At 40.6% G+C, this 25,731-nt stretch overlaps 1 protein-coding gene across 3 annotated transcripts in view; it reads left to right on the forward strand.

Annotated features, from left to right (window-relative positions):
- spag9b (sperm associated antigen 9b) overlaps positions 1-25,731 on the forward strand; it is a 76,365-nt gene that overhangs the window by 29,354 nt on the left and 21,280 nt on the right. For 2 of the 3 annotated variants that reach the window (XM_061967191.1, XM_061967192.1), the window contains exons 4-17: positions 1,370-1,470; positions 5,524-5,671; positions 12,826-13,186; positions 13,291-13,387; positions 14,720-14,844; positions 15,293-15,350; positions 15,481-15,633; positions 15,725-15,779; positions 15,861-15,991; positions 17,230-17,286; positions 18,491-18,670; positions 18,772-18,901; positions 19,931-20,014; positions 24,880-25,041. In XM_061967191.1, coding sequence (XP_061823175.1) covers positions 1,370-1,470; positions 5,524-5,671; positions 12,826-13,186; positions 13,291-13,387; positions 14,720-14,844; positions 15,293-15,350; positions 15,481-15,633; positions 15,725-15,779; positions 15,861-15,991; positions 17,230-17,286; positions 18,491-18,670; positions 18,772-18,901; positions 19,931-20,014; positions 24,880-25,041 — 1,842 coding nt within the window. Of the gene's footprint in view, positions 1-1,369; positions 1,471-3,525; positions 3,915-5,523; positions 5,672-12,825; positions 13,187-13,290; positions 13,388-14,719; positions 14,845-15,292; positions 15,351-15,480; positions 15,634-15,724; positions 15,780-15,860; positions 15,992-17,229; positions 17,287-18,490; positions 18,671-18,771; positions 18,902-19,930; positions 20,015-24,879; positions 25,042-25,731 lie in introns of those variants that run through there. The other variant, XM_061967193.2, reaches the window with a different exon arrangement.

Genomic DNA, 25,731 nt, shown 5'->3' on the forward strand with positions numbered 1-25,731 from the left:
CCAAGGTTTCTCATAGTCATTCACATCGATGTCCCACTGGGGTGAGTTTTTCCTTGCCTTTATGTGGGCTTTGTACCAAGGATGTCGTTGTGGCTTGTGCAGCCCTTTGAGACACTTGTGATTTAGGGCTATATAAATAAACATTGATTGATTGATTGATTGATGGATAATTGTTCATCGTTTGTGACTACACTGCGCAGAGGCTGGCTTGTGTGATGCAGACTGACTCTGCAGCGTGGCTTGATTAATGACTACTAACCAGTGGAACATATTTTTAATGGTTTTTCACTTTGATTTGGTTGTCCGTTTCTCCTCTTTGACGCTAACTTTCTTGGCCCCGTTTACACTGCACACCAAATCAGATTTGTTTTGCCCTCAAATGTCACATATCTGATTTTTTTTTGCCAGTCTAAATGCTCCAATGTGCTTCACATCTGATCTTTTTGCATCAGATTCAGTCCACATTAGGAGGTTGTCGTGAATCCGATTGGAGTCTGATTTTTTCAAATGTGACTGCAGTCTAAACGCAATGCGACCTCAATGTGATTTTTTCGTCAGAATTGGGCTAGCTACGTCACTCTTGTGTGCCGGATGACGCAGTTGCCAGCAAAAATTTATATTTCATCACAACACGCGGTTTTGTTTTCTATTTAAGACAACATAATTTTTGGTCCATCACTTGTCAATAGTGTGCAAATAATAGGCTGTATGTAATATATGAATATATATTTTGATTCAGAAGAAATGGCGATTGTTGAAAGACCAGAATTGACGCTGTGGCGTATTTGCTTACATGTGAGTTGAAAAATAATCTTAGTTCGGATGGGAGGATGTCGATCTCTAAGTGGCGCTCAAACACACTCATCAATGGTCTAATCAAAACTCAGGTTTGTTTCTTGTGTAAGCTGGCATAGCAACGTGTAACAATGTATTAACTCTTCATTTCTCAAACGGTTCTGTTTCTTGTGCAAATGAAGCATGAACAACAATGTGTAACAATATATTAAAAGCGGCACAACCCTGTCAACCGAAAGCAAAAATGCTCGTAACTCAAGGTATGCTCGCAATTTAAAGCATAACAAAAATCAGAGAGAAAGTTTGTTTCTCAAATTACTCGTAATTAAGTTGAGGTCCCACTGTATTACACTGCCTTCAAATTTATTTTAAAGTGCATGGTGTACAGTGCATTACAGTGTAAGTTATTTCATTGATAATGACCCACAACTAAATACTAAAATAACACGCTAAAACTTGTTATTTCAGCAGATGGCCATTCTTTCAAGGTGTTCTTTTGTCCAATCTACAAAAAGTATTAATGTGATAAGTGAATATTGAATACAACTACTCTGTGTGTTATCTGACCTTGCAGATGATACATAGCTACATGGAGCACTTGGAGCGAACTAAACACCAGCATGCAGTGACAATAGAGCCCGCAGACTCCAGTACTGGCACACCAGCTAGGATACGGTGAGACAAATTAAACTCCTGTCCTTTAAGCCAATTTGTTTACCTTGTTAGTGTGCCAATATGCTCTTGACTTTAGTAGACAGCAGCTACATGTCATCAGAGTAAAATGAATGTGCCAACCTTCAATATTTTCTGTTACAAGCATGCTAACTTGTAGCATAGTTGGCATTTCTCTTATTTTGGGATACTGCCATGGTTAAAACAGCACTTTTTACACATAGTACCCATCCTACTATGGCATGTTAGCATTCTGCATGACACATTGAGATTTAACACTTTAGCACTTCCCTATTAAAGCAAGAGATGTTTCCATATTTGTTTTGCCTTTGTCGCTGTGGATGGTTCTACATGTCTATTGAAATGTTTTACGTGGTTCAAGAGCTACTCCTACACTTCTACAGTATGTATCCTTCTGGCAAGAAAAAAAAGGTCAGAGAGCCCATCTTTGCAGACATGCAATGATTCAAAGACTCAAAAGAAAAATAACATGTAGTAGATATATACCGGTAGTGTAGTCTGGAGATATTTGGAGATAAGAGAGACTTCCACCAGGAAAGAAGTAATGGTGAAGGGTGGTATGTCAGACAGAGCCCTTCTTCTTAATCTGCTTTCACGGAATGGTGAACCTTTTGGTTGATTGATCATTTGGAGAAGGGATTAGGACTGGATCCATTATTATTATTATTATTAGAAAGCGCCCAAGGCTCTATAAAACAACAATATCTGTAAAGCACAAACATTGCCTTGACGATGACATTCATAGAAATATTCCCGTGGTTTCCGGCAAGTAAAACATCTGATTTCATTTGAACATTGAACATGTAAACATTTTGATTTCAGATGTTAACCATTTTAATAATATATATTATTTTTTATTTCACGACCACGTAATGATTTAGTTTAATGTTTACCTTGTACACTCTTGCTGAGGATCCAATCCTCAACCTCTTTGACAAAAGGCATGATTGTGAGCCACTGCGCCACCAGGGATCGACAGAAAATAAGGTGGAATATGCTTTTCTCTTAGCAGTGACAGCTATAAGCCGCAAAGTTTTATGTCAACAACATAGCCATCTTCAAGTAGGGCACAAAGCTCCTCTTGTTTAGATTTTTCTTTATTTGACCTCCTTGTGATTAATATTGCTGTGTAGAGGTCATCCTAAATCCAACCGGTGCATCTGACTGCTGATTGGTCAGCTGCTGCATGCTGTCATTCATTGCTAACGTGCCACTAGAGGTGTCACGTTAGCAAGAAACAACCGAGCTAATAAACGAGCATGTGGGCGGTCTAAAGGGAATCAGGCTTGAGCCTGAGCGTCTGTTTTTTGCTTGATGCTAGTGTTTTACTCGTCTCCATTAAATATAGTGTAACGTCATTACTTTTGGACGGTAAAATGTTCAGGGAACATGTTACCCCTTGTTGACCCTTGTCCACTCCACATTACATCCCTGATTGGGAGTATTTTCTCCTTCATGTATATATAAGATTTTCAAGCAAATTTGATGTTGCTAAATCAATAACTGTATACAGTTATTTCAGGAAGTTAGTTTAGAGTAAGAGACCATTTAAAACCACAAGAACCCTTTGCTGTTAAGTTGCTGATTAGTATGCAAAACTAGTAGATTATTGAAAGTTTTAAAAATATTCAAATTTGTTGATATATTGAATTTAGTGTTTTTATTAGCCGCAAGCTATTATCATCAAAATTGTTCTGAAATTAAGATGATTTAGAGTTGACTCAATTTAAAATGGGAGCACTTGATGAAATGAGTTTGTTCTTCAATACATACTCATTGCCATCGTCACAGACATTGCAGCCTATAAGCTGCAGCCTGAAGAGAAGGATATGGAGCAAGCTGCCTCAGTATCCAAAGAGAGTGGCGTGGATGAAGAGAGGGAGGGAAAGAGAGTCAGAGCATTCTAGATTACACAAAGCCTGCTGTGTCACATCCCAGCACAGGACAGAAAGGGATACGCTGCAACAAAAACTGAATTGGCAGGAGAACATAGGAGTTTACCAGCTTCTCCTGGTTCTCCATGGATGATTTTCTGTTCTGCTGTCTGCATTGCTGCCCAGCTTTGCTGTTTAAATTCCTGTTATTATTACAGCTACCTCTCGCTATCTACCTCACTACTTATCTTTTTTCTGCTTCAGTAGCTTTAGAAGTTTTACAGTGGGTTCACACAAGGTTAATTATTTTCTGTAGGACCCGTAGATTGTTTTAATCAGCCTTGTGTCCCAAAATATTTTGGCAGCAGTGATTTGTGGGACCATGAGCCCTGGGCGTATGCTGCTTTTTGTTTTTGGCTTTGTTGGGGGAGCCGTGGTCATCAACTCTGCTGTACTAGTGTCTCTGTCGGTGCTGCTGCTGGTTCACTACTCTGTCGCTACCGGCGGCTTACCTGCCCTTCCGTCTTTCCCCTGTATACCACGTCTCAGCAGGTACTGTGTGTGTGTGTGTGTGTGTGTGTGTGCGTGTGCGCGTGCGTGTGTGGTGTGTTTGTGTGAAGGGATGGTTTATGTGGGTTATTGTTTTCTGCTTGGTACCCATTGTAATGAACTGTATTGTCTCCATTTGGGAGCTTTGATAAAGGCGGTCAGTCCAAGACGTCATCAAAAAGTAAGCTTATAAGGCATGAAGTATAGATTGTGTTGACATAAAATCAGGTTTCGGTTGTCAAATTTCTGTTTTCAGTCGACAAGATCCCGCTGTAGTGCTGCAATGAAGTTAGTGTATACTGTGCAATGTCAGCCCCTCCTCTTTGATTTCTTCCCCGCAAAAAGAGGAAAGCTTAATTGGTTTTGTAATGTTGGTTGGTTGAAGTTTATTTTGAACATGATAGCAGTTTCAACATGATGCATCACTTTGTATTTCAAATCAAGGTCTCCCATTGAAATTAATTTAAATCAATTTAATTGGTGCTTGTCTCCCCAAAGAAGCACTATTTTAACATGTAACATGCATTTTTAAAAGAAAAACCTTTATATTAGAAAGACTGTACCATACCATATGATGTATTACAGACAACTACAGTAGTTTCATGAAGTAATGCAATGATAATGTACAGCATTTACTTTGGAGAGTGGACTTCTACGGTATCTCCTTCGAGCTGCTTCTTCATCAAACACAGCAGCAGCTGTTCCATATTTTCTGGGATATATGTCAACCGTTTAGATATTATTTTACCATTTTTGGCTCATTCTGCTTTAGTATTGTACAAAGGGTGCTACGCTCAAATTGCTTTGCCAAGTTGTTAACTCGCTCTGTATATTTTTGATGATTCCTTTCTTTAGTTAAAAAGTGCTTTCCTTCAACTCACGTTTTTCCTTCCCATGGTTGGAAAACAAATTTATGTCCATCACTAGTTATAAACTAATGCTACTGAGTAAGGCCAGATGTTTTGGTCCTTTTGGGGTTCACTCTGACATTTGCTATGCCAACTAATGGCGTGGATTCTTGCAACTCAAATTTTTGTTTGCAAAAATTAAAAGCATAACAATTAGCCGAGAGACAACTCTTAACCTAAAACACTCTTAAGTTGGGGCACTCTTAAGTTGATGTACCACTGTAACTAAACGCCAACTACTGTATATAAAACAATATGTAAGAATACTATTTATATCGAGCAGTCATTCCTTATTGCTCAACTTTTAAAAATATATGAATGTATCTTATAGACATGACCAAATACAATGGATTGATACAGAGTACTTGCTGATTAGCGGACCTTTTTTATTGGAGCAATTGTTCTATGAAGTCTCTTTCTTCATACCTATTCATTGCCATCTCCTATGTTCTTTATACCTATTCACTGGAAAGGAAACTTTACCATTCAGTTCATCACATGTTACATGAAAACTATGAAATGTTTATATTATAATTTGGTTGCATCATGAAAATCCAAATAATGAACTTCCAATAAACGTCTTCTGTTTTTTATTCTATATTTGTTATGTCACCCTTAAGGTTTGCAAAGACGACTTGTTTCTTTTATTTAGTATCCTCACAAAGTCATTTTTCTGTTTCTCACTTTTTCCTGTTGTATCGTAGGAAGGAGCGTCCTATTTCCATCGGCATCTTTCATGTTCCAGGGATTGATGGCTTGACCTCTGACCTCCAAAGGCAACCTGTGGATGTGAATTCTGAACAATGGAGGTTCAATAACCTCAGCCATCCAAGGTCTAACACCAGTCTAAAGGTATGAAATAGAAATGTATCCTGAAGGCTAAGCGACAATTTGAGATTGAGTTAAGATTGCTTGTTGGTCTTCTCCGGTGACATCACTCCAAGTTTCAGTTGACTGTGGTAATTAAATGCAAAAAAAACCCTGAAAAAGAGTGTAACTTGGTCTTTAGAAAGAAAGATTTGTTTGGTGTGTTTAGAATTTTTAACAGCTTGTCTTGTAGCTGGGTGGCCTGGTGCCCAGTAAGCAGAGGAAGTGGTACCATTCAGGGAGGGAGGGAAATAAAGAGAGTCTTCACATTGCTGCTGCTAGGAACCACACTGCAAGCAAGACGACATCATCAATATTAATGACCTGCCTATATATACATAGTATATGTGTGTGTTTGTTGTTGTGTGTGTGCGTGTGCCAATATTTTGTTATATTTAGTAATGGGACAGCGCCATAAGAAATGACACTTTGATACAATTTAAAGTAGTCAGTGTACAGCTTGTGTTACAGTGTAAATTTCCCCTCCAAAAAGTAAACTCACAACCATTACTGTCTAAAATGCTGGCAAAAAAGTATATCCATGAGTAAAAATGTCCAAATTTGACCCACTTAGCCATTATATTTTCCTCGTGTCGTACGACTTGCTAGTATTACAAGGACTTGGTGTTTTAAATTTGATCTCATTGCTCTAACGCTCCCTAATTCTGGTTACTGGAAGTTTAACATGGCGGTGAAAAACTGTCTTACTTACTTAGACTTAGTTCCTCCCATTCCTGTTGGAACATTGGGCGACGAGTCCCCTCCATTTGTTCCGGTCACTGGCGATCCTTCTTGCTCCATGCCAGCTGACTCCCATCTCTCTCAGGTCTTCCTTGGCTGTTTGTCTCCACGTCTTCTTTGGCCGTCCTCTCTTCCTCTTTCCCCCTTCTGGCACCCAGTCCATTGCCACACTTGCCGGTCTCTCTCTTGGCAGTCGGAGTACGTGTCCAGCCATTCTCCTTCTCATGTCAGAGACTATGTCAGACAATGGTGCTACCCCTGCCCTTCTCATCACCTCTTCATTGGTGATGTGGTCTCTCCACGAGATCCTCAAGATGTATCTGAGGATGTGAAAACACCCTGAAACTGTGCTGGTTTAACAGGACAGGTTCCACTCAGAACAGACTTTGCTAAGGCCGACCAAAAAAGTTGACTGCATGTGCCGAGGGTCATATCCAGAGGTTGTTTGCCAAATAGACGTATAAGTAGAGATGAATGAGTGCTGCTAGTATTGTTACAGAGGGTGGGGGGGCTCAGTGTCAATGTCAGTGTCAGAGTCCAGGCCAAATTGGTATGTATATATTTTTGCTCCTTAAAACATGTTTAACCATGCAAAACATTTTACACATGAGTGGTGTTTTTGTAATACTATGTTTTACATGTTTTTGTGACTCTTTTGTTCTTGCACTGACTTCCCCCATATAGCCCTCGTTCAAAGTTACTATTCATAGTAATGAGGCTTATGCTTTAAAAAGTAGCTAAGAACTGCAGATAATCTTATTTGTAATTTAACATTGGGGCTAATTTCTCGGTGGTCAGTACAATTGCCGAGGGGATCTTGATACCAGATGGACCTGTTCAAAATATTGTCCTGTTGCCTGATCACATTGAAACCATTTTTGCATCTAAGTATTTATTAATAATAACGGTGATTACTTATAAAGGGGCCGTTTGCAAACTTTACATGGCTGCCGAGAGGATACTTACTTTCCAACGCGTTGCCGCCATTATATCTTTTTAACACATAATTATATTGTAGATGTGTGTTGCCAGCTAATAATAGCAATATGGCAGAGTGGGCTATCACTAAATGACATGGCAACAACATGACTGCAAACTGTTAGTTGCTTCCCTGGGACTGCGTTTATCTGTGTGCATGCCTTGAGGGCGTAGGGTTAGGCTTACGTGTGTACGAGACAGTGGTGAGTGACAGCTTGAATGCCAAAGTAATTTCTTGGGCCGACGAGCAATTTTTATTCAATATAATGAGAAATTCTGAAAAATATACTTTAAAAAAAGTCATTTTAAAAGCCTATGCCAATGGTGTTCTTGTTATATATTTTGGTTTGAAAACTAACTTTGAGCAAGTTGCAAACAGCCCCATCCAGCGCCACTTCTATAGTTACTACTGTTTTTCTTTAAATTGTTTGATTTATTTAAAACAATACAGTGTATATAAAATATGATGATTGTGGCCTTTATTTTCTTCAGTTGGATGTCCTAAGAGAAAAGTTCAAATTACCCACTCAGAAGGCTGATCAGGTAGACATGTTTACAGGCAAACTACCCAAAGCTAACCTATTTGTTCGTATGAAGTAGGAGGGATGCAACATGCTTGATTATTGACTAACCATAAACACTTTTGTTACTGCCCCTTTTACTGACATAAAAGCTATACCTACTATATAGATGCTATGTTCAACTTTGTTATGCTGTCCAGCATTTAGCAGTATAAAAAGACAACTAGTGGATGATCTCACTGTGACTGTTGTGGCCAGTTAGCATTTTTGCCTCGATTAGTTAGATGTGGGACTGTTTTGCCACTTACTAATTCTACTAATAAAAAACACTACTAAGTACCGCATCATATGATTGCAACAAGTGTGGCTGGAGAGAAATTTAAAACTACTACTAAGGTGCTTGGAACTCATTGCCACAAAATGAGAGATGATGTCTGTTGCAAAAATCCTCACCCGCCTTGGATGCCTTTGTCTTCCATTGTTTTTATTAATATAATCGTGGGCAATTTAATTTGCCTTTTTTGACAGGAATTTGTAAAACAAATCAATAAATCTGCTTTCATGTCAAAGTAAAAATAGTTGTTTACAAACTTGTGTCAATTGCCACTAAGACGCTTACAACCGCTCTTAAAGATTTGAGCGCTGCAGCGACCTGAGCTTAGAACATCTGGAAGGAAAGGACACACACGTGCGGATGTTGTTTCTGGACTTTAGCTCGGCATTCAACACCATCATCCTGCAGCACTTGGTGCGCAAACTGGGCCCCCTATGATTCAGTACCCCCCTATGCAACTGGCTGCTTGACTTCCTCACAGACAGACCCCAGTCTGTGAGAGTGGGCGACAACACCTCCAGTGCCGTCTCCCTGAGCACCGGCTCCCCCCAGGGCTGCGTCCTGAGTCCACTGCTGTTCACATTGGTGACCCATGACTGCTGCGCCAGGTAAATAAATGATAAATGGGTTGTACTTGTATAGCGCTTTTCTACCTTCAAGGTACTCAAAGCGCTTTGACACTACTTCCACATTTACCCATTCACACACACATTCACACACTGATGGAGGGAGCTGCCATGCAAGGCGCTAACCAGCACCCATCAGGAGCAAGGGTGAAGTGTCTTGCTCAGGACACAACGGACATGACGAGGTTGGTACTAGGTGGGGATTGAACCAGGGACCCTCGGGTTGCGCACGGCCACTCTTCCACTGCGCCACGGTCCACTACTAACCACATTGTGAAGTATGCTGACGGCACAACAGTAGTGGGCCTCATCCGTGACAACAACGACAGGGACTATAGGGAGGAGGTGAAACATCTGGTTGACTGGTGCAGAACCAACAACCTGGTCCTGAACGTTGACAAGACCAAGGAGATCATCGTCGACTTCAGGAAGCACCAGTCCAGCGACACTCCACTCTTCATCAACGGCACAGCGGTGGAGATAGTAAGCAGCACCAAGTTCCTGGGGTGCAGATAACTGACAATATGACCTGGTCCCTACACGCCAGAGCTCTTGTAAAAAGAGCTCAGCAGCGCATGCACTTTTTGCGTCGGATGAAAAGAGCACAGCTGCCTCCCCCCATTCTCACCACATTCTACAGCGGCACTGTAGAGAGCCTACTGACCAACTGCAGCTCTGTCTGGACGGAAACCTGCAGTGCCTCAGACTGGAAGTCTCTGCAGAGAGTGGTGAGGACGGCGGAAAAGATCATCAGGACTCCTATTCCTCCTAACCAGGAGATCGCAAAAAGCCACTGCCTGACCAGGACTCAGAAAATCGGCAGAGACTCTTCCCATCCTCACCAAGGACTGTTTTCACTGCTGGACTCTAGAAAGAGGTTCCGCAGCCTCCGTAGCACAACCTCCAGGTTCTGTAACAGCTTCTTCCCTCAGGCCGTAAGACTCTTGAACGCATCATAATATTCCCCTCAATTCCCCCCAAAAATGGATTAACTTGCTGGAATATAAAGACTATACAACATACATCCATAAACGTGGATGCATATGCAAAAGTGCAATATATTTATCTGTACAGTAATCTATTTGTTTATATCTGCACCTTATTGTTCTTTTATCCTGCACTACAACGAGCTAATGCAACAAAATTTAGTTCTTATCTGTACTGTAAAGTTCAAATTTGAATGACAATACAAAGGGAGTCTAAGTCTAAGTAAATGCAACAAATAATAGCTAAGAGAAAGCTCTTGGTAAAAGCTCACATGAAAATTTGCTTGGTATTTGTTCAAATGAAAAATAATGTTTTTTGATCTGATGATGCAAACATTTTGCTTTTTGGCCATCACACTAGACGACGCTATGTTTGGGGAGCACCAAACACTGAAAATCATCTTCATTGTGAAACAAATTGGCAAATTTTGGAGGATAATCTGTTCAAACCTGCAATAGTACCACGTCTTGGGAAAAGATTTTCAGTAAGACGGTCTTCCACAGCGGGAAGCATAGTGGCACATGAGTTAGTGCTAGTGCCTCACAATAAGAAGGTCCTGTGCAGAGTTTGCATGTTCTCCCCGTGACTGCGTGGGTTGCCTCCGGGTACTCAGGCTTCCTCCAAACACATGCACCTGGGGATAGGTTGATTGGCAACACTAAACTGGCCCTAGTGTGTGAATGTGAGTGTGAATGTTGTCTGTCTGTCTGTGTTGGCCCTGTGATGAGGTGGCGACTGGTCCAGGGTGTACCCCACCTTCAGCCTGAATGCAGCTGGGATAGGCCGCCGCCACCCCTGCAACCCCGAGAGGGACAAGCAGTAGAAATTGGATGGATGGAAGGATGTTTCCCCCAGCATGAAAGCAAAAGCTACACAAGACTAGTTCAGAGACGTACCGGTACATCTTTCAGCGTGGCCATGTCTAAGCACAAATCTCAATCCAATGGAGAATTTGTGTCACACCTTATCCTAGAGCAGTGCTTCTCAAATATTTTCTGTTACACCCCCCCTAGGAAGGAAAGATTTTGCGCCCCTCCCATTCTACACCCTGACTATGAATTGCATAATTTGTCTATAAAGTTGTTATAACTATACCTCTGCAAAACATTTTAAGCTTCATAACAATAAAGAAAACAACACACCGGTCTTTCCTCGTCTTCCACCGTGGTTACAGTGAAGCCAAGTGCTACATAAGCTTCGTCATATTCTGGTAGGGCAAAAAAAGCATGTTCCTTGAAGTCACACGCGTCCCCCCTGGCATCGCACCGCGCCCCCACAGGGGGGCCCGCCCCACTATTTGAGAGGGACTGTCCTACAAGAACCTGACTGTCTGAGCTGTTTTGCAAGGAGGAATGAGGGAAATACTGCGAGACGGAGTACTGCGATTGCAGACAAATCTACTGAATACTGACTTGAAACATATGTAGTCATTTACTCTACCTCATATATATTTTGAATTAATTAACACTAATTTCTATAAATCCGTTTTCACTATGACATGAAAGCAGCTTTTTTCTGCAAGTCAAATAAGCTATAATTATTTTGACCATGATATCATTGATTTAAGCAAAAAAAAGGCTAAAACATCCAAGGGGTTGTTACTTTTGCAATTGCGCAGCACTGTATTAGGGTAAATGCTTGTCATAAATTGTCTAGCGTGTACCTAAGCTTTGAATCTGAATTGAATTTGAATGACTGCAGTGTTGTGACCAACTGATGCATGAAACTTCACAGTTATTAAAGCATACCTAAGGGGACCTATGAGGATTTTTTATCTACATTGAAAACAAACACATCATTGTGGTCTAGATAATATGTATTGGATAGGCTTTGGTGTACATATTGCAAACATTTTGCTCCACAGTCACAATAAACCCATTTTTTGAGTCTGTCGGTAATATGTTCATTTTTGTGGAGGTGTTCCTAGATTGCTAATGAAACCACATCCCATCCTCTCCAAAAGTTTCATAATTTATCTTTTGAAAATGTATACTGTTGAAACATACAGTTTTTCTTGAAGACTAACGTCAAGAATAAACTTAATTCACTCAGTCACAACATTAGGTACACCTGCACACTTCTGGAGTGCATTGAAAAAACCTGTTTTAGCAGAATTTATGTCCTAGCATGTTGCCCGTCGGTGTTATTAGGCACATGCCAAGATTATATAAAATAATACTTTATCCTACCTTTTTTTTGTTTTCCTTCTTAGCTTGAAGCACTCCTCCCCCTCTGGCTGAGCCTGAGCGCTTTACTTAATGTCTAAAAAAGTATGTTCACCTCGCTATGACGTCACAACTTAGCCAGAATGCAAAACAGAGGCATCTTAAAACCGCATGCAATCTCACATCAAAATGTATGGACCTTATGATTTGACACTTTGGCATTGTTTAACATGAGTATCCAACAATATAATGACATTTGTGCTGTGTTTTTAGCAATAAGAGATGGGAATTTGATTACATTTACCTGAATGTTCTAAACTCCAATGCAAATGTTTCAATGCAAATGTTTTGCTCCAACTATAACAGTGCTTTTCAAACCCTTTTCACCAAGTGCCACCTCAGAAAACACTTGGCTCTTCAAGTACCACCATAATGACCAACATTAAATTACAGTGGTGTGGTAGGCCTAAGAATTCATTAAAAACAAGGCAGAGGTTTTATTTAACAAGTATACTTAACACATTTTGGCCACTGTAACATTACACACAATGCACATACATCAACAATAATACTCCATATACAGTACATATTTACAAACTTCTTTGTAAATATGAAGTTTGGAGCCCGCGTACCACTACTACAGTTAGAGAATCACTGAAATATAAAAAGCAATTAATCAACAATCAGGTGCACTCTTCTCATATTTCTTAATCACTTATACTGCCCATTCCTAGGATCAACAATTTGATACATATGTGAATAATTTTTCATTTGCCCCCCACTGTAGGATGAACTGGCCAATGCAAGCCATGAAGGGTCCAAATCTAACACTTCAACCAACCAGCCAAGTGTCTCCAGACAGGAAGGAGCAACATCAAATGCCAACGCCCCTAAGCCCTCTCAGACGGGTAGTTTAAAATTAAACACCGCCACATCCACACACTGTTGTGACTTTCAAACGTCAAGGCCGCTGTCACCTAATGGCACAGCAGGTGATGCAAGTTCTGTATCTAGCCAAGTCTCTGCTACACCCCTCTCTTTTGCTGCATCGAATGTTGCAATGGAATCTGTAGGTACACCTCAGGAACAAGAGCGCTTGGGTGGGCAGACACAGAATCTAGACTGCAACAGTGGCAAACCAGACAACAGTAAGAGCATCTCCACTGTGCACGCTCTGCAATCACCACAACACAACCACAGTCTAAGCCTACTTAATTTATACCAATGTGTTCACCTCTGCTGCTTATTTTAGATGGAAAAGACAACCTGGAAAAGTCGTCTGAGGTGTTAGCGATCATTGAGTCTACACCTGAGCTGGATATGAACCTTGATGGCTGCAAAGCAACAAGGTAGTCAACAAGTTCATCACTGCTTATCTTTGTACCGTGTGTATTCATTTAGCCTTTGTGCACATTTTGGGACATTGGGATTATGAGGCTTACAGACGGAAGGGGATTCGTAGGGCCCCATTCGTCGCGGTTTACCTGACACATGAAACGTGACAAACTTGGGGCGTGCACTATCCACTTTAGCCGCCAGATGGCAGTAGAGTGTTGAATATCTCAGAGGCATGTATAGAGAGAGTATGGCCAACTGGGTTTCAAAGTTGGTAGCAAACATGGCGCCCTGTAGTCACCATCCATCCATCCATCCATCCATCCATCCATCCATCCATCCATCCATCTTCTTCCGCTTATCCGAGGTCGGGTCGCGGGTGCAGCAGCCTAAGCAGGCAAGCCCAGACTTCCCTCTCCCCAGCCACTTCGTCCAGCTCCTCCCGGGGGATCCCGAGGCGTTCCCAGGCCAGCCGGGAGAGATAGTCTTCCCAGCGTGTTCTGGGTCTTCCCCGTGGCCTCCTACCGATCGGACGTGCCCGAAACACCTCCCTAGGGAGGCGTTCGGGTGGCATCCTGACCAGATGCCCGAACCACCTCATCTGGCTCCTCTCGTTGTGGAGGAGCAGCGGTTTTACTTTGAGCTCCTCCAGGATGACAGAACTTCTCAACCTATCTCTAAGGGAGAGCCCCGCCACCCGGCGGAGGAAACTCATTTCGGCCGCTTGTACCCGTGATCTTCGGTCATAACCCAAAGCTCATGACTTTAGGTGAGAATGGGAACGTAGATCGACCGGTAAATCGAGAGCTTTACCTTTCGGCTCAGCTCCTTCTCCACCACAACAGATCGATACAGCGTCCGCATTACTGAAGACGCCGCACCGATCCGCCTGTCGATCTCACGATCCACTCTTCCCTCACTCGTGAACAAGACTACGAGGTACTTGAACTTCTCCACTTGGGGCAAGATCTCCTCCCCAACCCGGAGATGGCACCCCACCCTTTTCTGGGCGAGAAATTTTTGACCAATCAGAGAGTATGGCAAGAGGATCTCCTAAATGATTGGTCTAAAGCCCCTCACCTGACTACCGGTTGCTACCAACTTTGAAACCGAGTTGGCCATTTTCTCTACACGGCTCTTCTGGAATACCTTTAAAATGTGTTTTGTGACAATTCCAACTTTGACCACAATGTCACTTGCTGTTAATAACCCACCCCCCTCTTCCCCTTACACGAGATCCACCCAGGAAAGGGGCCGTATGAATCTCTCCCCTGCTGTATGTTTAGCAAAGGAATTGTATTGTAAAAGTACAACTTCATTATATGTGTTGTTTATTATCTGCCCAGCACACCGACGAAAGGCGGTATCGAGAATCTAGCATTTGACCGGAACACGGACTCGCTGTTTGAAGAGCTGTCTTCTGCAGGAAATGACTTCATTGGAGATGTGGATGATGGAGCAGACCTGCTTGGTAAATAACCATCTTCTTTTACTCGATTTGGCTACATTGTTTACTAATGCAAATGTTCTTTTCCCATTGTTTTACTGAATTTTTCTCGGCTTCCTGGCGTTCTCAATCCTTACAGATGAGTTTTCTGGTGTGTATCAAAGATAAAGCTATTATTTATCACTAATTTACTCTATTAATCTTTAGTTTTCTTTATCAGCTGTTTGTTTTTCGTGATCATGGTAGTGAAATAGTCTATTTAGAGAGTAGAAAAATTCCCCAGTGACACGGTCAAGTTGTAACTTAAATATATTACAAATTTCTAATCGTGATCTACATCTGTCCATGTCTATGAATCTCAGACTACAACATTTTAGGTGAGGTTAAGTGTAAGGAAGATGTTGGTAACCATGGTGATTTTTCTTTTCGAAATTCCCTTTTTTACCTTTTTACTTACTTTTTTTTCTCCCAGGCATGGGTCGTGAAGTTGAGCATCTTATCCAGGAGAATGCACAGCTTCTGGAGACAAAGTTAGTATATTGACAAAGAATGTTTATCATTATGATTTTTTTTAATTATTCCTCTTGCCCTGAAAAACATGGAAAAGCATACATCAATGATGCATTTCTTGTTTGCATAAATTATTGTGTTTGTTTTCAGAAATGCTCTGAATGTGGTGAAAAATGACCTCATTGCTCATATGGATGAGCTGACCTGTGAGAAAGATGTTTTGCAAGGAGAGCTCGATGCCATCCGTCAGGCCAAGATCAAACTGGAGGAAAAAAATAAAGATTTAGAGGACGAATTGAAGGGGTATGGGAGTTTAAAATAGTTTTATATACATATTGGACTTTACTTTTTTAATTAATTGGACACACTTGGATGTTCTTTTCCTGTTCTTTAGGGTTCGAGCTGCACTTGAGGATAGTAAACAAAAGGCTAAGACTGACGATGATGATGTGAGTTACTTTTACAAAATGAAAACATACTTTCATAATTTAAAAACACACATTCTTTAAAGCTGTTGTTTTTTTGTGCAGAGTGACGTGCCGACAGCACAGAGGAAACGCTTCACCAGGGTGGAAATGGCCAGAGTTTTGATGGAGAGGAACCAGTATAAGGAGAGGCTAATGGAGCTGCAGGAGGCTGTCAGATGGACAGAGATGATCCGGTAAGACTAGGAGAAATGTCATACGACTGTTTAAGAAAACATTAACAAATTACTAAAATACATACAACCTTACAGTTGCAGCCTTTGTGCCGAAGCATCAAAGGGGAACTGCATTATTTTTGGAATTTTGTCTATCGTTCACAATCCAGATGACAGATGTACTTTTTTTTTAATGGATTCTAACTCGCAAATAAATGTAAAGAAAAGTTTGCTTACAGCGGAGCCAATGTGAGGTCCTCTATTCTGCCCATATAGCCCTCTAAATAACCATCCAAAAAGCACCAACAATACTCCATTTACATTACATGGCTTGAACATTAACCAAGTATAAGTGATATTGTTATTATAAGCGTTAACGCAGACAAACTATTTATAGCGACGCCGTGATCACACAGAGGTAACTAGCGTGTGTGGCAATGTTGATTGGCTGGTGAGCTGCTTTCTCAACTTGGCGTTTGTGGAAGTTAATTGTAGATAATAAATAATGCCTCTCACCTAGATAGTAGAAAGATGAGGACATAATCCGACAAGTTGGTCAACTTTGACAGCCGATTTAGACCCAAAAAAGTGGGAGAACGACACAAAAAGAAACTTGGGTACAACCCCCTATTTTTCTTCGCGAGGATTATGAGTCATTCTTCATCTAAATGGGAATATAACAACATCCTAACAGTCGGCATCCTAGTGGCAGCAGACATTGTACAGTAAGTGATGTTTTATTGTATTTGTTGTCTTTCATGAAGTCTGCAGTGAGTATTAATCAGTGATGTTGTCAAAGGAAAAAGCAAACGTTGTGATGCGTTTTTGAAATTAATGCGCCGCCGTATCCTTAAAATGAGCAAAATACGTAAAAATACCATGTGATTATAAATGTGCTTGTTACTACATTACATATATACTTACATCATGTATATAAAACCTTGATGGAGGTGTTTAGATGTTTTTTTAAGCTCTTTACAGAATAGAGCGACTCCCATTCGCTTCATTGTAAGCGGACTTTTGATCGCATGTATTTATTAGTTAGAATGCTTATGCATAAAAAGACAGAAAAACATGTGTGCTTGTCTTACATAAAGATTGTGAATGATAGGTAAAATTCCAAAAAAGCGCAGTTCCTCTTTAAAGCAGACCTATGATGATTTTATTATAACATTTAAAACACTTCCTTGTGGTATGGATAATATGAATTGGATATGCTTTGGTGTAAATTTTGATGAAAATGTGTTTTTCTCTTTCAGGGCCTCCAAGGAAACCCCGGCTCTTACAGAGAAGAAGAAATCCAGCATCTGGCAGTTGTGAGTTCCACTACTTTGTTTGTTTGAGCTTATACATCATGTGATTTATTTATCCTCTATGTTCTTTGTGTTACATTCATTGTATGGGTGTTTCTCCAGGATGTAGGTAATTCTGTGACTTGCAAAATTACAAATCTGGGTTTCTGCATGATGTGTGTTCGGGATGTTTTATCGGTATATGCCGTAAAACTCTCAACAGTGGCCCGTCTCGGAGCAGTAACTTGAACTAATATACTCCAGAGCTTACTTGCTCTGTTAGTGGATTTTCAGGTCTCAGTTACAAGTTTATAAACCCCCCAAAATTAAAGATTATCATGGCAAAGGGATTAGACTCTTAAATAAGGCCCTTTGTTTGGTTTTTGCCTGGCATGCATTTGGTGTGTTGTAGAAAAGGGCACATTTAAGTGTTAACAGAGATATCTGTTTTTGGGGATTGACATCTGATGAATTTAAAATCTCTCTTTCCTTGTTTTCATGTGTTCGTCCTATATTCTGCCTATCATGTGTCTGTGTGCAGGCGGTATGTTGGGAGGGTAGCTGTAGGTCAAAATATCTTAGTAAAGTAAAACAAAATTACAAATATAAAAGGTTCTGCATTGAAGTAACACCTCACGCTAATCTGTTCGGCTACATGCATGTTAGCAAACACAGTTCAGGAGGCATGAGCGTGCACTTATTTACCATGCGTTAGTGGCCGCTTGCTCTGCGCTGAGAAAGGTGGGAGTAGGTGTTGCCTGAACACCGATATGATTGAGCTAGCATGTTTTAGTTGCAGTGAATGTTGTATTTAGAACAGCCTGTGTAATAAAATACGATATGTATGCCACTAACCATTCATGATGAGAGGAATGTGTAAATGCCCAGTGTTGCTTTGTGTCTTCACTAATATCCCAACCTGTGCAAAATATTAACCGGCATCCCATGCAACCCTACATAACTATTGCAAAGCTGCTTGGCTAATATAAGCGTATGGTGCAAGAGATTGTGATACGTGATTGGAATCATCATCAGTGTAAGTTGTGACCTTTATGGAGGCTGGCATGAGAACTTCTGTTGTCATCCTTCCTTATAAATGTGAAACCCTCCAATTGCTGGAGAGCCACTGCTTTTGTCCACCCCTCTATATGTTTGTCCGTGTGCTCTTCCCCCATCCTCTCTCCCCTCCCACCTCTCCCCCCTCTCTTCCCTGCCCTTACAACTCCAGTTTCAGCCGTTTGTTCAGTTCGTCGGGCGGCGCATCCAAAAAGCCTGCCGCTGAGGCTTCGGTCAACGTCAAGTACAATGCACCCACCTCACAGATTCAACCGTCTGTCAAGAAGAGGAGCACCACCTTGCAGCAGCTCCCCAGCGACAAGAGCAAAGCTTTCGATTTCCTCAATGAGGAGTAAGTTAATATGATAAATGTGACTGATTTTAGTGATATATAAAAACAAATCTCTATGAAAATGGCATTTTTGTTAAGGAGTTGGTGCTTGTCTGCAACAGATTGGCTGTTGAAAGCATCATGTCAAGGCGAGAACAGAAGCGGGCACAGTACCAGCAGGTTAAGGCCCATGTCCAGAAAGGGGATGACCGAGTGCAGGCTTACGGCTGGAGCCTACCCAATAAGTACAAAGTAAGTAGATAATATACTCTAAACTTTAAGTATTAAGCCTCATTTTCCTCTAATATTTAACCAAAACCAATTTCCTCTGGAACAATCGCGATCCACTGTAGGCAGATAACATTACATACAACACCGTATTTATCAACCTATAGCTAAGAGAAGGGATAAGTACAGAATCTGTACTTTTATTGGTACCGACCAAAGTCTGTTGGTCCTACCGGGTACTGATTCAAGTAAAATCAAGCAGTGCGATATTTCGATACCTTTTCTGCATGTGACGTCCGGTTGCAGACTCAGCGGCTCAAGCACTTAACTGTGAAATAAGCAGTCATGCATTAAGAGCAGACTAAGCCAGACTACCTCCAAGTAATGTTGCAATTTTCCCATGCCAACACAGCAAGAAGAAGGCGCTCAAAAGTACAGTAAGGCTCCACTTTTCAAAATGTGCTAGCTCGATGTTAATTGATATTGTTTTTGTCATTTACATGCTACCTATTTGCCTTAGCGATTTAACATGGCTATTTCAACACCTTCAAATTTTGGCAATGAAAACTACACCTAGGATGCGCATTACAATCAAACCACTTGTGTGTAATAAGTACAATACTTACAGTATAAACACATCATCATCTCAACAAAAGAAAATATGGCACATTGAACTTAACGGCAAAGACTACTTTCTGGTTATGGCAACACACCGTAGTCTATACACTTTCTGCTATGTAATATCTTGGAATTGCAACTGAATGCAGTCTATTATACTGTATGATTGAGTACTCGCAAATGAGACACAGAAGTGTAATAACAGGTTACAACTGGGCAGCACAGCTCAGTGTTAAATTTTGAGAATAAACATCAGATTTTTTTTAAAACAATAAACATTTACTAACACATTTGAACACACGCAAATGTACCGACAATTGGTACCGTATTGATTCAAATGTGAATGTCTACCAGAGAGTTTAGAGAATATGTACAGTATAACAGAATGCATGGAATGTAAATCTGTCCTCTTGAAATGTTATTTTCATCCCCAAGAGTAATGGCGGTCAGGAGAAGATGAATGACCTTCCAGTTCCTGTCTTCCTTAGACCTCTGGATGAGAAAGATGCTTCTATGAAGGTAAGCTCCTGCAGCTTTTGTGGATCATACCAATAGCCAAGACAAAAGGTATTTATATCCTGGCCACATTTGGAGTTGAATTCAGTATTTATTTCATAAATGGGTACATTTGGCTGGAAATGACACAAGAAAGTGACAAAGCAATGCTAGTAGTGTTAGAAAAGAGGGATGGAGGATATTGGACAACTTGGTGTCAAAAAATATTTATTTTTTTCAACGTATGAAATATATATGTATAAATTTTATGAAAACTTTAGTTAATCCATGAGTTTTGTCACATTTAGATCATTGTTTTGGTATTTGGTCAAATACCACTGAAGATTATTCATGCAAACTGCAAGTTTGTCAACATACAGCTGCCCGTGTCATCCTAAATTTCCCATTTAGGACGAGTGTTATACGGATGAATTTCCTTCTGACTTTAACTGTCAAGGGTAGGATCAATTATTCTATTATCAATTGTATTAGAAAAAAAAATAGCGAATAATACTTTACAGCTAATTTTTCAGAGATATTTGTCAACTAACCTAGTGCAGAAGACTGCACTATAGAAAAATAGTGGCTTGGAATTCACTTCCTCACTATTTAAATAAAGTCAGTAACTTTTTGTGGACAATTAAGACTATTTATACAAGAACAATAATAATTGTATAGTAGTCATACAGTCGTGTCCCAACAAACACCTCGACTCACCATGAAAAATGTCAGGAAGATCGGAACATGTGGAAGGAGGTTATGATCTATATAATTTTTCACCACAAGGTGGCGATATTGGCACAACTGCAGTGATGCAATTGTGATGCACCAACAAAAATTTGGGGAAGATCGGAGAATGTGGTAAGGAAGGTATGAATGTTAACATTTTTCACCACAAGGGATCGATGTTAGTGTCGATATTAACGTTCAAGCATGATTGGACCCCAACCTTAATGCCTCATGTCAGTTAGAAGGAAGATCCTATCATCTAAAGTGAAGTAAAGACAGTCTGATGGTTTATGGCGAGGTGCAGATTTCACCAACAGGCTCTGCCCACTACGAAAAGGTATGAATAGGTACTGACCCATAGGCTACTTCAGGTTGTCACCATTTTTATGTGTGTTATTAATGTTTCGTGTTTTGTGGCGAACCATCAGATCAAAGTTTGCCACCATGCAACGCCCACATCCTGTCATAAGCAAAACATTTTTGCAATTTATCATCATTGATTATATGTTTCCGATCACCTAAAGTAAAGAAATTACAGTTAGAATAGTGACGGCGTAGTGCAATATTCACCGTCAGGCTCTCCCCACTATGAGTAGGTATGAACAGGTACTAACTCATGGAGCACTTTAGAGTGTCACCATCAAAATTTCTACTAATTACAATAAAGGTGGAAATTTGTGGATCCAAGTTATTAACGTTTCGAGTTGTGTAGCAAACCATCAGATCAAAGTTTGGCGCCATGCCGTGCCCACACCTTATGGCGTAGGCACATTTTTCCCCCGCAAATTATTATCAGCTATATGTCCAGTATCTGTCATTTTGAGCGCGGCTCATTTGCTCAAAGTTTCTGGGAGGAGTTTGTTAAAGTACACCACTGTTTATGACTGACAATTGGGCGACGGAAACCAAGATGGCTGACTTCCTGTTTGTTTTCAAGTATGAGTTCTTGAGACTTTTACGTGCGGCACATCATGATAGACATCTCCAGCGATTTTTGTGTTGATATATGAAACTGGTGAACGGGGCTATTTTTTTTACTAACTTTAAAGGGGAATATTATCACAATTTCAGAAGGGTTGAAACCATTAAAAATCAGTTCCCAGTGGCTTGTTTTATTTTTCGAAGTTTTTTTCAAAATTTTACCCATCACGCAATATCCCTAAAAAAAGCTTCAAAGTGCCTGATTTTAACCATCGTTATATACACCCGTCCATTTTCCTGTGACGTCACACAGTGATGCCAATATAAACAAACATGGCGCATAGAACAGCAAGGTATAGCGACATTAGCTCGGATTCAGACTCGGATTTCAGCGGCTTAAGCGATTCAACAGATTACGCATGTATTGAAACGGATGGTTGTAGTGTGGAGGCAGGTAGCGAAAACGAAATTGAAGAAGAAACTGAAGCTATTGAGCCATATCGGTTTGAACCGTATGCAAGCGAAACCGACGAAAACGACATGACAGCAAGCGACACGGGAGAAAGCGAGGACGAATTCGGCGATCGCCTTCTAACCAACGATTGGTATGTTTGTTTGGCATTAAAGGAAACTAACAACTATGAACTAGGTTTACAGCATATGAAATACATTTGGCAACAACATGCACTTTGAGAGTGCAGACAGCCCATTTCAGGCGCGCTAAGAACATATATTTTTCCACGATTTCAGCACTCAGGTTAACCATACCTAAATAGACACAAAATACTGCATTACACAAGGCTACCCGAATGTACTCGAATGATTGAAAAAAATAAATGTTTTTAAGCTAAATTATTGGTAAACACAGTTTATGTATAATAATTTACGTACAACCGCGAGTAATGAATAAAGTTTTCATCAATTAATATATTCTGTAGACATACCCTCATCCGCTCTCTTTTCCTGAAAGCTGATCTGTCCAGTTTTGGAGTTGATGTCAGCAGGTTGGAAATGCATCTGCTTTGAGTGTCGCAGGATATCCACACATTCTTGCCATCTCTGTCGTAGCATAGCTTTCGTCGGTAAAGTGTGCGGAACAAACGACTGACCATTTCGTCGGCTTTCCCCACAGCCTCGTATTTTGAACAAATTTTGTCCAATTTCTTGCTACTTTCGCATCTTTGGGCCACTGGTGCAACTTGAATCCATCCCTGTTCGTGTTGTTACACCCTTCGACAACACACCGACGAAAGTGAGAAAATGGCGGATTGCTTCCCGATGTGACGTCACGTTGTGACGTCATTGCTCCGAGAGCGAATAATAGAAAGGCGTTTAATTCGCCAAAATTCACCCATTTAGAGTTCGGAAATCGGTTAAAAAAATATATGGTCTTTTTTCTGCAACATCAAGTTATATATTGACGCTTACATAGGTCTGGTGATAATGTTCCCCTTTAAAAGTTGCGCTAAAAGCTATTTTTTAGATTTAATTTTCGAGAGGCTCTAAATATGGAAATCTTTCGCTGCATGTGACTTTTCGTGCATGTTAAGGGCCTCAAAAAGGCGTCCAAACCGGCGGAAGGATATTAATAATAATGATTAAAGCTGCGAGCAGCGTTGAACAGACCCTCGCCCCCGTTGCACCACGGGGTTCACGCGAGTCGACCGGCACGCATGATGTTTGCGGTCACATCCTTCCCGATGCCCTGACCCAACACCAAAAATCTGGCGACACCCGAACTATACAATTTGTTGTAGTACATGACGTGCCTGCAAAATATTGGGACTTTTTGAGCATGTTAAGGTCCTCGAAAAGGCGTCCAAATGTATTGAAGAAAAAATAAGCCCTGCGGGGTTTGCTGCGCTGCTCAGGCCGTAATAATAGGCATCGTGTTAAATTAATAGTGTCAATTAAAACAGTCCATTGTATATTTCTATGCAATATATTGTATGATGATAATGACAAGGACTAATACTGCCTCTATATACACAAAAAGACAACCCATTATTAACAGTTAGGAGTGTGTCGTGTAGATGCATCACATTGAGACAAGAGGCAATCAATCCATAATTTTCCTTGACAGCAAGTCATATACACAGACCACAGCACTAGCAAGTTGGCCTAGACAAAAAAGCCTCCCAAACAGTTAAAAGGGACGGACTTATGAAAGTATTATTGTAGAAAAATTATTTGCAAACGCGTATCTCAATCTATGCGTCTGTAATCCAATTCACGTGTTTGTGTACTAATGTGTGGGTCTGTATCTCTGTGTGTGTGTGTGTGTGTGTGTGTGTGTGTGTGTGTGTGTGTGTGTGTGTGTGTGTGTGTGGGTGTGTGTGTGTGTGAGTGTAATCAGATTTGCATGTGTGTGTTTTAAGTTGTCTGTCTGTATTGTGATTTGTCTCTGTGTAAAATAATATCTGTCTGTCCGTATTTCGATCGGCGTATGTATACATTTTTTTATTTTTATCAAAGCATTGTAAAATTTCAGACCCCAGGAAGAATAGCGGCTGCTTTTGCAGCAGCTAAAAACGAGCAGCTAAAACCTACAAACGTTGATTAGAGTGATGAATTAAGAAACCATACAAATAAAAAACTCTATGGATAACTAGGAGATGGAATGGCGCTTATACTTCGAAACAGAAGGAAATACTGTCGACTGCCAACCCGCAGCACCTGCATTGATTGAACTTGTCCAAAAGATGGCGCCATAGCACAAACAATAACACACCTTTTCAGTCTGTGTGTTACTACTATGTAAGTTTGTTGTATACAAAACATTATGGCCGTTAGTGAAGAAAAATCCATAGATTAGCCGCATTTGTATTAGCTGCACCTTGGTATATAAGCCGCAGGGTTCAAAGCTTGGGGAATAAAAGTAGAGGCTTATAGTCCGGAAAATACGGGATTTGCTTTGTGTTAAACTTCCTAGTATTGAAAATTCTGGTTAAAAGAAGTCTTATTTCTAAAGGCACTTTGTGTTACAGGAGAAGTATTTTGTTGTGGGAAATGTGTTGGGTCTTTTTATCTGTTTACTTAATTTGATGAATGCTAACAAATGTAGCCTACCTTGTTCAAAAGAAATCCTGTATGGGGGAAAAAGATGCATTGATAATTGGTAATCGTTAAATAATGGACACATAGCACGTAATTGAATCATGAGGTGCCTAAGATGGCCCACCCCTATTAATAATGGACTTGATGAAATTTGTGAAAAATCATGTGTCTTTGTGTTTCAGCTGTGGTGTGCCGCTGGCGTGAACTTGTCTGGGGGTAAAACCAGAGATGGAGGTTCCATTGTAGGTGCCAGTGTGTTTTACAGTGATGTGGCTGGACAAGAGAGCTCAAAAAAGAAAACAGGATCTCAGAACAGCCTGGATAAACTGGATCAAGAACTTGAGGTCCAAGTCTTTGAGACTTTTCAGGGACACTTTAAAAGTGATGGATTATTTTGGTTCGACTCACGAAAGAAAGCACTACTATTTATTGGCTACCAAGTGGTTCCTCAGATTTCTCGTGCTGCATGAATTGATTTATTACCAAATTACCTGTAAAATAATTGTTACCTAAAAATCTAGTCATATCAAATGTTTAATATTTATATGGCTTTTGTTGATATGATCGGCATGGAACAAATTGTTACAAAAAGGTACAATAAAAAAACTAGGAACTATCTCAATTAGACAAAACATTTTCAATCTCTGCATCTAATATTTGTAAGTTTACAGTGTGTAACCCCTCCATCCCCCTTCTGCTCAGTGTAGACACAGAGATGCAGTGTTGCCAACTCAGTGACGTTCTTGCTGAATCTGCCAACTTTCCAACTCCTTTTAGCGACTTTCCCCCCCCCAAAAACAACTAGCAAAAAAACTTGTCACTTTTTCAGATGTTTTGGAGACATTAAAGTGCGTAACACTCTGCAGGTAATGTCCTCAAAGAGCAGTGGGTACTGCTCCGTCATCGCAAAAACTGACAGGCGGTCGGTTTCACAGCTGCAGTCAGAGCAGACTCACAAATTAAGTTTTGTAAATAAAGCTGCCTTGACTTGTAATATTTCTGCGACACCTAAAAAAACATACAAATACTCAATA

This window comes from Nerophis lumbriciformis, linkage group LG11 (assembly GCF_033978685.3).
Source record: "Nerophis lumbriciformis linkage group LG11, RoL_Nlum_v2.1, whole genome shotgun sequence".
In the NCBI taxonomy this organism is placed as follows: domain Eukaryota; kingdom Metazoa; phylum Chordata; class Actinopteri; order Syngnathiformes; family Syngnathidae; genus Nerophis; species Nerophis lumbriciformis.